This window comes from Mandrillus leucophaeus, unplaced genomic scaffold (genome assembly GCF_000951045.1).
Source record: "Mandrillus leucophaeus isolate KB7577 unplaced genomic scaffold, Mleu.le_1.0 Scaffold137, whole genome shotgun sequence".
NCBI classification, from domain to species: Eukaryota; Metazoa; Chordata; class Mammalia; order Primates; family Cercopithecidae; genus Mandrillus; species Mandrillus leucophaeus.
Genome location: NW_012101332.1, coordinates 1,140,421 through 1,150,874, shown reverse-complemented (window position 1 = coordinate 1,150,874; position 10,454 = coordinate 1,140,421). Strand labels below are relative to the sequence as shown.

General features: G+C 54.6%; 1 protein-coding gene across 1 annotated transcript in view; it reads left to right on the top strand.

Moving 5' to 3' along the window:
• The first annotated feature begins 209 nt into the window (after nt 1–209).
• RASGRP4 (RAS guanyl releasing protein 4) overlaps nt 210–10,454 on the top strand; it is a 27,160-nt gene continuing 16,915 nt past the window's right edge. The window contains exons 1-8 of the mRNA XM_011973400.1: nt 210–232; nt 4,644–4,828; nt 5,606–5,708; nt 5,833–5,898; nt 6,541–6,672; nt 6,790–6,943; nt 8,242–8,415; nt 9,635–9,751. Of these exons, the coding sequence (XP_011828790.1) occupies nt 210–232; nt 4,644–4,828; nt 5,606–5,708; nt 5,833–5,898; nt 6,541–6,672; nt 6,790–6,943; nt 8,242–8,415; nt 9,635–9,751 (954 nt within the window). The remainder of the gene's footprint in view (nt 233–4,643; nt 4,829–5,605; nt 5,709–5,832; nt 5,899–6,540; nt 6,673–6,789; nt 6,944–8,241; nt 8,416–9,634; nt 9,752–10,454) is intronic.

Below are 10,454 nucleotides of genomic sequence, written 5' to 3'. Positions count from 1 at the left end.
GGGAGGGGGGCCTTTGGTCTCTCCCCAGCCTCTTCCTTCCCCCTGGCCTGAGGGTGGGTGGGGAGGGGCAGTTCCTCTTTCCTTCCCAAGCACCGAGGAGGCCCCAGCTCCCTAGGGGCTGAGAAGCTGGAGTCCTGGGGAAGAGGAGGAGCCGAGCCATACTCTTGCAAGACCCCCGCCCTCCTCCCCACCCCCACGCAACAGGAAGCATGAACAGAAAAGACAGCAAGAGGTGAGAGGACCCTCCCCAGGGAGCCCGGCAGCACCCTGAGGCCTCCCTCTGCATGGGAGGGCTGGGGAGATCACTCGCCAGGGTGGCAGGATGCCTGGCTTCTTCGGGACCGGGTGCAGGGGGGCCAGGTGGATGCTTCAGGGTTCAGGGAGCCTGGAGCCAGCTAGGGCGGCAGTGGCTTGGATGTGGCATCTGTACCGTGTTGTCCCTGGAGTTTGAACTGCTCTTTGCCCCTTTCCCACTTCTTGTCACCACACCTCCATCCCTGGCCTGGGCTGTGTGTCTCTGCCCTCCCTGGGGGCTTCCTGGTTCCCCATCCCCTTGGACTGGAAACTCCCAGCTCCTGCAGGGCCCTGGCCCAGGAGAGGCCTGGGAGTGTGACACAGGGCAAAGTGGCTCCCCTGCCTCTTAAACCACTTCTGGCTGTTCCAGAGCCCTACAGGGAGCTGCAGGACAGGGCCTAGTGGCTGGCTGTGTGGCTGGTTCTAGAATGGGCTTCTATCTCCTGGGCAAGCTGGCCCTTCTGTTCCCACAGAGGCAGATAGGGTGGGTGTCTCCCTAGCCTGGGTAGCTCCTCCTGCCATCCCCAGAATCACTCTGATGGGCAAAGGGCTTTCCTCCCCACCCAGCAATTTAGTGGTAGACTCCTGGCTGCCTAATTTCCTAGCTGTGTGACCTTAGGTAAGTCACTTAACTGCTCTGTGTCTTGGGTTTTTCTTCTGTCAATAGAATAATCATAGCCTCCACCTCGGAGAGGCCTGTAAGTACTCAATGAGACACTCTAGACCAGTGGTTCTCAAACTGGAGCGTGCCTCAGAACTGTCTGGTGGGCTTTTAAAATACAGGTTGCTGGGCTTACCCTTATTATTTTTTTCTTTCTTTTTTTTTTTTTTGAGACGGAGTCTCGCTCTGTCTCCAGGCTGGAGTGCGGGGGCACAATCTCGGCTCACTGCGACTTCTGCCTCCTGGGTTCAAGCGATCCTCCTGCCTCAGCCTCCCAAATAGCTGGGACTACAGGTGCGTGCCACCACGCCCGGCTACTTTTTTGTATTTGTAGTAGAGATGGGGTTTCACCATGTTGGGCAAGATGGTCTCGATCTCTTGACCTCGTGATCCGCCCACCTTGGCCTCCCAAAGTGCTGGGATTAGAGAGGCATGAGCCACTGCCCCCGGCCTTAAAATGTTTGATTTTGTAGGTGTGGGTTGGGACCTGAGAATCTGTATTTATATCCAGTTCCCAGGTGATGCTTTTGTACTAGCTGGGTGCCCACACTTAGGGAAACGCTGATTTAGTTAGAATGCTCCCTCCTTGGCCTAGGACATATTTAATACTTTAAAATGTCCCTTCTAGTAACAGTGGCTCATGCCTCTAATCCCAGAACTTTGGGAAGATAAGGCAAGGAGAACTTGAGGCCAGGAGTTCTAGACCAGCCTGGGCAATATAGTGAGACCCCCATCGACACACACACACACAAAATTAGCTGGGTACGGTTGTGCACACCTGTAGTCCCAGCTAGCTGGGAGACTAAGGCAGGAGGATCACTCGAGTCCAGGAGTTCAAGGTTACAGTGAGCTTTGATTGCGCCATTGCACTCCAGCCTGAGAGACAGAGCAAGATCCTGTCTAACAAAGAGTAGAGGTAGGGGCCTGGCGTGATGGCTCACACCTATAATCCCAGCACTTTAAGAGACAAAGGTGGGAGGATCATTGGGCCCAGGAGTTCGAAACCAGCCTGGTCAACACGGTGAAACTCCATTTCTACTAAAAATACAAAAATTAGCTGGGCTTGGTGGCACGTGCCTGTAGCCCAACTAATTGGGAGGCTGAGGCAGGAGAATTGCTTGAACTCGGAAGGTGGAGGTTGCAGTGAGCTGAGATTGCACCACTGCACTCCAGCCTGGGCGACAGAGCGAGACCCTGTCTCCAAAGAAAGAAAGAAAGATCCCTGGGGAAGGTCCACTGCACTCAGCCTGGGCGACAGAGCGAGACCCTGTCTCCAAAAAAAGAAAAAAAAAAAATCCTTGGGGAAGGTCCAAGGACTATCCTCATTTTTCCTTTGAGGAAACTGAGCCCCAGAGAAATTAAGTAACTAACATGAAGTCACAACAGCTGGCAGAAATTTCTGGATTCTACTTTCGTTTGAAACATGGATTCAGCTCCCTCCCTCCTCCCACCATCCCTGTCTCTCCATTACCCTCTTTCCCCATCAGGAACAGCAGCCTCTGGGAGACAACAGGCAGAGGACGAATTATTATTGTTATTATTATTATTACTTTTGAGACGAAGACTCGCTCTGTTGCCCAGGCTGGAGTGCAGTGGCGCAATCTCGGCTCACTGCAACCTCTGCCTCCTGGGTTCAAGTGATTCTTCTGCCTCAGCCTCCTGAGTAGCTGGGATTACAGGTGTGCACCACCATGCCCGGCTAATTTTTGTATTTTTAGTAGAGACGGGGTTTCACCATGTTGGTCAAGCTGGTCTCGAACTCATGACCTCATGATGAGAGGATTATTTTCCCACCTTCCTTGAAGCTGCCTCAACCCCAGGAACCTCTCACCTAACTCTGAGGAGCCCCAGAGAAGACCATTTAGCACTGGTATTTCCTCTCCAGTCCCAAATCTAAGGACCCAGACTGAAGGCTAAACTGTAGGTCCTGCCAGAAGGCTAACTTGAGAGAGGGGTCTGTTATCTTAGTGGGGTGAAGGGGTGGGAGAAGGGCAGAGATGAAATCCTGGGGGTTTCCTTGCAGCAGCCTTGCTCTCTTTTTATTTATTTATTTATTTATTGAGACAGAGAGTCTCACTCTCTCACCCAGGCTGGAGTGCAGTGGCACAATCTCGGCTCACTGCAACCCCCACCTCCCAAATTCAAGCGATTCTCCTGCCTCAGCCTCACAAGTAGCTGGGATTACAGGTGCCCATCACCATGCCCGGCTAATTTTTGTATTTTTAGTAGAGATGGGGTTTCACCATGTTGGCCAGGCTGCTCTCGAACTCCTGACCTCAAGTGATCCGTCTACCTCAGCCTCCCAAAGTGCTGGGACTACAGGTGTGAGCCACTGTGCCAGGCCTCTCTTTTTTATTTTTTTATTATTATTTTTGAAACAGAAATCACTCTGTCACCCAGGCTGGAGCACAGTGATGCAGTTCCAGCTCACTGCAGCCTCCACCTCCTGGGTTCAAGTGATCCTCCTGCCTCAGCCTCCTGAGTAGCTGGGATCACAGGTGCCCGCCATCATGCCTGACCAATTTTTGCATTTTTAGTAGAGACAGGGGTTTCCACCGTGTTGGCCGGGGTGGCCCCGAACTCCTGGCCTCAAGTGATCCACCCACCTTGGCCTCCCAAAGTGTTGGGATTACAGGCGTGAGCCATCGCACTGGTCCAGGAGCCTTGCTCTCTTGAGGGCTGCAGGAGGAAGGAGGGGTGTGTATTAGAGACCTGAGGCGGCAATTCCTGAAGGCATGTCCTCCCATGCCTCTGCCTAGGGAGGACGGAAGAGATCCCAGGGGTCTCCTCCCATGAGTCCCTGGGAGGCCAGAAGTAATTCCGGGATCTGCCAACAGGAAGTCTCTTCCAGGATGTCTTGGAAGCGGTCAAGAGGAAGTTGGGGGCAATGCCTGGGGAGGGAGTTCTTATGATTCCCTGAGGGGTCCTGAGTGGTTCCAGGAGTTTTCTGCAGTGATTCCCTGGGAGATTCAGAGTAGTCCTGAGCCGCAGTCCCTAGCCTTTTTGGCACCAGGGACTGGTTTTGTGGAAGGGGGTGGGGATGGTTTGGGGATGATTCAAGTTAATTACATGTATCGTGTGATTTATTTGTACTATTATTACATTGTAATATATAATGAAATAGTTACGCAGCTCACCATAATGTAGAATCAGTGGGAGCCCTGAGCTTGTTTTCCTGCAACTGGATGCTCCCATCTGGGAGTGATGGGAGACAGTGACAGATCATCAGGCATTAGATTATCATAAGGAGCATGCAACCTAGATCCCTTGCATGCGAAGTTCATGCTCCTAAGAGAGTCCAATGCCCCAGCAGATCTGACAGATCAGAGCAGAGCTCAGGCAGGGGTGCTCGCTCGCCCACTGGTTCCTAACAGGCCACGGACTGGTACCCGTCCGTGTCCTGGGGGCTGAGGACCCCTGGTATTGAGGATCTTCCTCTCTGATTCCCTGAAGGGAGCAGGAATATCCCTGGGAGTTTGCTTGTGGGAGAGGGCTCCCATGATTCCCCCAGGGATCTGGAATATTCCTGGGGATTCTCCCATGAGTCTCTGGTAGGTCAGGGGTAACCCAGGGGCTTTGCCTTTAGGAAGCCTCTCCCGTGGTGCCTTGGGGCATTAGGGTCAAGAGGAATTCTAGGGTCTGTCCGAAGGAAGGGGCTCCCATGACTCCTTGGGGGCTATGCCCACAGAAAGTCCCACCAGGAATGCACCGGAAAGACAGGAGGGCGGGGCCGGCCCCGCCAAACGCGCCGCCACAAGACATGCCCCAGCCCCCGGGAAATCAGCAAGGTCATGGCTTCCATGAACCTGGGCCTGCTGAGCGAGGGCGGCTGCAGCGAAGATGAGCTGCTGGAGAAATGCATCCAGTCCTTCGGTGAGTGTCCTCTCCCCAGCAGCCTCCCCGGCCCTAACCTCAGGCTCAGCACCCACTTCTCTCTGCCTCAGTTTTTGGAGGTAAAATGAGAGCAGGGCTGGGTGGAATGAAACTCAATCACTACATTAGAGATAAGAGAAACACCTACATTTCTTCTTTCCTGAAATGGAAATACATACATATCTATATATAGATAGATAGATATTTAATGTATATTATATATATATATTTATATACATTTTTTTTCTTTTCTTTTCTTTTTCTTTTGAGACAGAGTCTCGCTCTGTCACCCAGGCTGGAGTGCAGTGGCCTGATCTTGGCTCACTGCAACCCCCACCTCCCGGGTTCAAGAGATTCTCCTGCCTCAGCCTCCCGAGTAGCTAGGATTACAGGCACGTGCTACCAGGCCCAGCTAATTTTTGTGTTTTTAGTAGAAATGGGGTTTCACCATGTTGGCCAGGCTGGTCTCGAACTCCTGGCCTCATGTGATCCACCCGATTCGGCCTCCCAAAGTGCTGGGATTACAGACGCGAGCCACTGTGCCCGGCCAGTCTGGTGCTATTTCAATCTTCAACAAGACTTGCCAGGGGTGATGCTGCCCCGTGCACAATACAGATAAGGAAATGGAGGCACAGGAGGTTAGGTTGCCTGTCCAAGGTCATGCCGGGGATCACCGTTAGAGCTGGTCTTTGAACCAGGCGGTCCCGCAGGATCTGGAGGCTGCGCTGTGCATTGCCTGAGGGCCATTCTGTCAGAGTCCCCCTCCTTCCACCCCAGATTCAGCTGGCAGCCTGTGCCACGGGGACCACATGCTCAACATGGTGCTGGCCATGCACAGCTGGGTGCTGCCCTCTGCCGACCTGGCTGCCCGCCTGCTGACCTTATATCCTCCAGGACCGTGAGCTATGGGTGGAGGGCGGAGGGCAGAGTCGTGAGAACCTGGGCAATTGGAATGGGGAGCAGACAGGTCATGGATCCTGGATAACAGAGCCTTGACCAGAACTCAAGTACCAGAAGGCCACAGGGGACACCCAGGAGCTGAGACGGCTGCAGATCTGTCACCTGGTCAGGTAGGGCTGGGCCAAGATCCCTACTCTCAGGACCCACGACTTCCATCCTGCTGCCCCCCAAAAAACATTCCTCAGAGACTCTCCAGCCCAGTTCCCACAGACCCAACCAGCCCCACAGGCCAAAATCCCACTTCTGAGACACCCGTAGCTTGGTTCCTAACACCCTCTCAGTTCTGTTCCTTAGAACCCCCACTTCCTAGAGACCCCCCTCACCAACCAGATCCCATAGACCCTCTTAGCTGGTGCCCAGAGACCTCTGGCCCTGATCCCCAAAATCTCCACCTCCCACAGACCCCAGCCTAGCCCATAAGACCCCCTCATTCTGTCCCTCCAAAAATCTCACGCCCGGAAGCCCCCAGTCTAGTTCCTAGGACCCTCCACAATCCTGCTTCCCAATAATCCCACTTCCAAGTGACTCCCCAGTCTGTTTCCCACAGATCCCCCAGTCTGTGTTAAGAGATGCCCATCCTACTCCAGAGATTCCCCGAGCCTGGTGCCCCTCCAAACCCCGACCCTCCAGGGACCCCCACACACATTTAGAGACCCCTACCTCAGCACCTAGAAATTTCTCAGCCCAAAATACCCCTTGTAGAGACCTTCGCCACCCCCCGTCTCATCTCACCATCTCCAAACCACTCCCAGGTACTGGCTGACCCAACACCCTGAGGTGATGCACCAGGACCCCCAGCTGGAAGAAGTCATAGGTCGTTTCTGGGCCACCGTGGCCCAGGAGGGCAACTCGGCCCAGAGAAACCTGAGAGACTCCTCTAACCTGTGAGTCAGCCCTGTGCTCCCCGCTCCCCTGCCCCATCCCCATTCTGCCATCTCCCTCTGCATTCCCAAGCCCTCAACTGTGAACCACTCCAATCCCCTGCCCCTCTTGGCCCCCAGCCTGAGCCCTGGTGGCCCTGGCCCCCCGCCCCCCATGAGCAGCCCAGGCCTGGGCAAAAAGCGCAAAGTGTCCCTGCTTTTCGACCACCTGGAGACGGGGGAGCTGGCTCAGCACCTCACCTACCTGGAGTTCCGCTCCTTCCAGGCTATCACGGTGAGGACCCCCTCCCGTCCCTGTCCCAAGCAGGGGAGAGATTGGGGTAGGGGAGGGATTGGCTGGGGGAAGGCAGGACTGAGAGGACACCTGCATGGTCATTCAGCAGAGATCTCCAAAGTCTTAAACTAAAACCTGTGTGCTAGAAGGCCCAGGAAAATGAGTTAAGGAGGCCGAGGGGGGCGATCACCTGAGGTCAGGAGTTTGAGACCAGCCTGGCCAACATGGTGAAACCCCATCTCTACTAAAAATACAAAAATAATCTGGGTGTGGTGGCGCATGTCTGTAATCCCAGCTACTAGGGAGGCTGAGGCAGGAGAATCACTTGAGCCTCAGGAGGCAGAGGTTGCAGTGAGCCGAGATCACACCACTGCACTCCAGCCTGGGCGACAGAGCGAGGCTCTGTCTCAAAAGACAATAATAAATAAATAAATAAATAAATAAATAAATAAAGTGCTTATTGCAGTGACGGGCACTTACTAAGTGCTCAAAATATTTTATCATTTATTCAACAAGCATTTAAATTCATGGTGCCTCAGTTTCCTCATCTGTAAAAAGGGGATATGAACAGTTCCTGCCTTGCGGGAACAGTGACTGGTCCAGGGTAAATGCTATCTGCTTGAACCATTTGAAATTGCCATATATTACCTACCCAAGGATCAGTTTCATGTGCTTCAACATACATATGTGTTAGCTTTTGCCATTTGGACATCGTCATTTTAAGGGAAGGTGGGGATCTGGTTCCTTCATGTGAAACTGTCCCAATTGTGTGTGTGAGTGTGGTGTGTGTGAGTGTGATGTGTGTGCAAAGATAGTGTAGTGGATGCGGGTATGAAATGAACACTCATTGGGCAGAACAGATAGACGTTGATTTCAAGTCATCTTCCCCGTCCTTGCCTTTGCTGACTGTATACCAGTCAGGTGTAGAGTTAAGGGCATAGAGACTCCCACCCTGACTCATACCTGTGTGACCCTAGGCAAATTACCTATCCTCTCTGTGCCTCAACTGTCTCATCTCGAAAATGGAATGATACCTCACAGAGTTATGAGGATTAAATTACTTAATACGATCATTTGTCAAATATAGTGCCTGGCTATATTTAAACATGCCTCCTCAGATGGGAGAGGAGCATGGTGAGGTCAAGGACATGTAGCAGCCTGAGGGTGGGGGGACAGATGACAAAGGTCATTCAGGCTAGACCAGGCTAGGACATCAGAAATCGTGACTACTATTTGGACGCCATGGAAGGGCAGGCCCTGAGCACCACTGCCCACCTTGACACCCACCTCGCTCCCAGCCCCAGGACCTGCGGAGCTACGTTTTGCAGGGCTCAGTACGAGGCTGCCCCGCCCTGGAGGGCTCTGTAGGTCTCAGCAACAGCGTGTCCCGCTGGGTGCAGGTGATGGTGCTGAGCCGTCCCGGGCCTCTGCAGCGCGCACAGGTGCTGGAGAAGTTCATTCACGTGGCACAGGTGAGGCCCGCCCCTTGGGGCTGCGAAGGCCACTGCACGCAGCTACCTGGCCCTCCACCTTCCAGACCCCCGACCTCACAGGGTCATCCCGGCGGTGACGTCACGCATCTCCCGGCCCCGCCCCAGAGGCCACAGTCTGGGCGTTCCAACTCAGGACCGTTACTTCTTCTTTGGCCTTGATGTCACCGCGTCCCACCCACCGTGGCCCCACTCCTTGGCCGTAGACGTGACAGGCTTCCAAGCCCTAGGCCCGAATATTCTATCCCCAGGTCAATGAGAGTGTCCCTTCCATGCCCCCACCTTTGTGCCATCCTTTACCGAGGCTTCGATTCCCAGTCCCCTGGCCCCAGGGGTCGCTTCGGGACTGCGCATCGCTCCCCATTGCGTCCGGGCTCTCCCCGCCCCGCCCTGTTGTGCTAAGCCCTTCTCTTCCCCTCCCTTCCCCCTCCTTTCCGGACACCTTCTCATCCTTCTGGGGAAAAGGGAAGCCCTCTGGCCCGCTGTGGCCGCGCCCCCTTGCATATTTCCACGCAGACCACGCCCTTCCTCTGGCGTCTTCCCTGGCTTGCTTCCTCCTGCAGGGGCCCTTAGACCTGGGGGTCTCCACGTCTGCCTGGGGTCTCCTTGGTCTGAGTGTTTTCCATTCCTCCCTGGCCCCACTCTCTCCACAGCAACCTCTGCCCAAATTTGTCAAAGGGAGGGCGAGGGAATTCCCCAGCTGCCCTGGTGGCCCCACACCTGTCTAGCATCTGTCTAACTCCTCCATATCTCTCTGGCCCCGTTAACCTCTGCCTGGCTCCCAGCTCCTGCCCAGAGCCTGTGCCTTCTTGCCTCCCCGCACCTGTGTGACGCAGAGCAGTCAGACCCCCAGATGGCTGACAACCTGACATATCTGAAGCCTCCCCCGACCCCGCCGTGTCAGACACACCCACCTGTCTACTCCCCAAATCCGCCGAACTTCCCATACTTCCTGTCTCCCCAGATTTTCTAACCTGGTATCAATCACCTACTTGACCCTCCAGGCTCAGATAACTATCCGACACCCCTGTGAGGCCCACACATGGCATGTCCCACTCCTGCCGCACACACCCACCTTCTCTCACCTGTCTGATCCCCACATCGGTCCATACCCACACATGCCTGGGACCCCACCTCAACTGGGATGCTGTCATCTGAACTCCCTCCCGTGACGACCCTGTGCGCATGCTTCTCTTCCTAGAGGCTTCGCCAGCTGCAGAATTTCAACACGCTGATGGCGGTCACGGGGGGCCTGTGTCACAGTGCCATCTCCAGACTCAAGGACTCCCATGCCCACCTGAGCCCTGACAGCACCAAGGTGAATCCCACTACCCTCCCCAGAGCTCCAAGTGGTCAGCTGTCTTGAGCCCCCACACCTAATTCCCCAAGCCCTGTCCATTCCTGCCCAGGGGCCCTGGAACCACCTGAAGTCCTTGCTCCTCCAAATCCCAGATCCCCAGGCTCTGCCAGCATTCCTCCTTCCTGTCATCCATCCACTCATGGTGCGGACCCCTCTCTGCTGTCAGTGTGTCTGTTCCAGAGGTGGACTGTGAGGGAGACAGATGGGAGAAAGGCTAGCAGAGAACTTTGCAGTCCCTATGGGGAGGACTGGCTGAGGTCAGAAAGTGGCAGGAAATTAGGCTGAAGATGCCCTGGGAAGATCCTATAGCGCCTTGCAAGATGGGCTAAGCGAGGGAAGTTTTGAGAGTGATGACACACCCTTGATAAGATCTGGGTTTTTTGGGGGTTTTTTGTTTGTTTGTTTGTTTGTTTTTTGAGGTGGAGTCTCGCTCTGTTGCCCAGGCTGGAGGGCAATGGCGTAACCTCGGCTCCCTAGAAGCTCCACCTCCTGGGTTCATGCAATTTTCCTGCCTCAGCCTCCCGAGTAGCTGGGACTACAGGCGGCCGCCACCTCGCCCGGCTAATTTTTTTTTATTTTTAGTAGAGACAGGGTTTCACCGTGTTAGCCAGGATGGTCTCGATCTCCTGACCTCGTGATCCACCCGCCTTGGCCTCCCAAA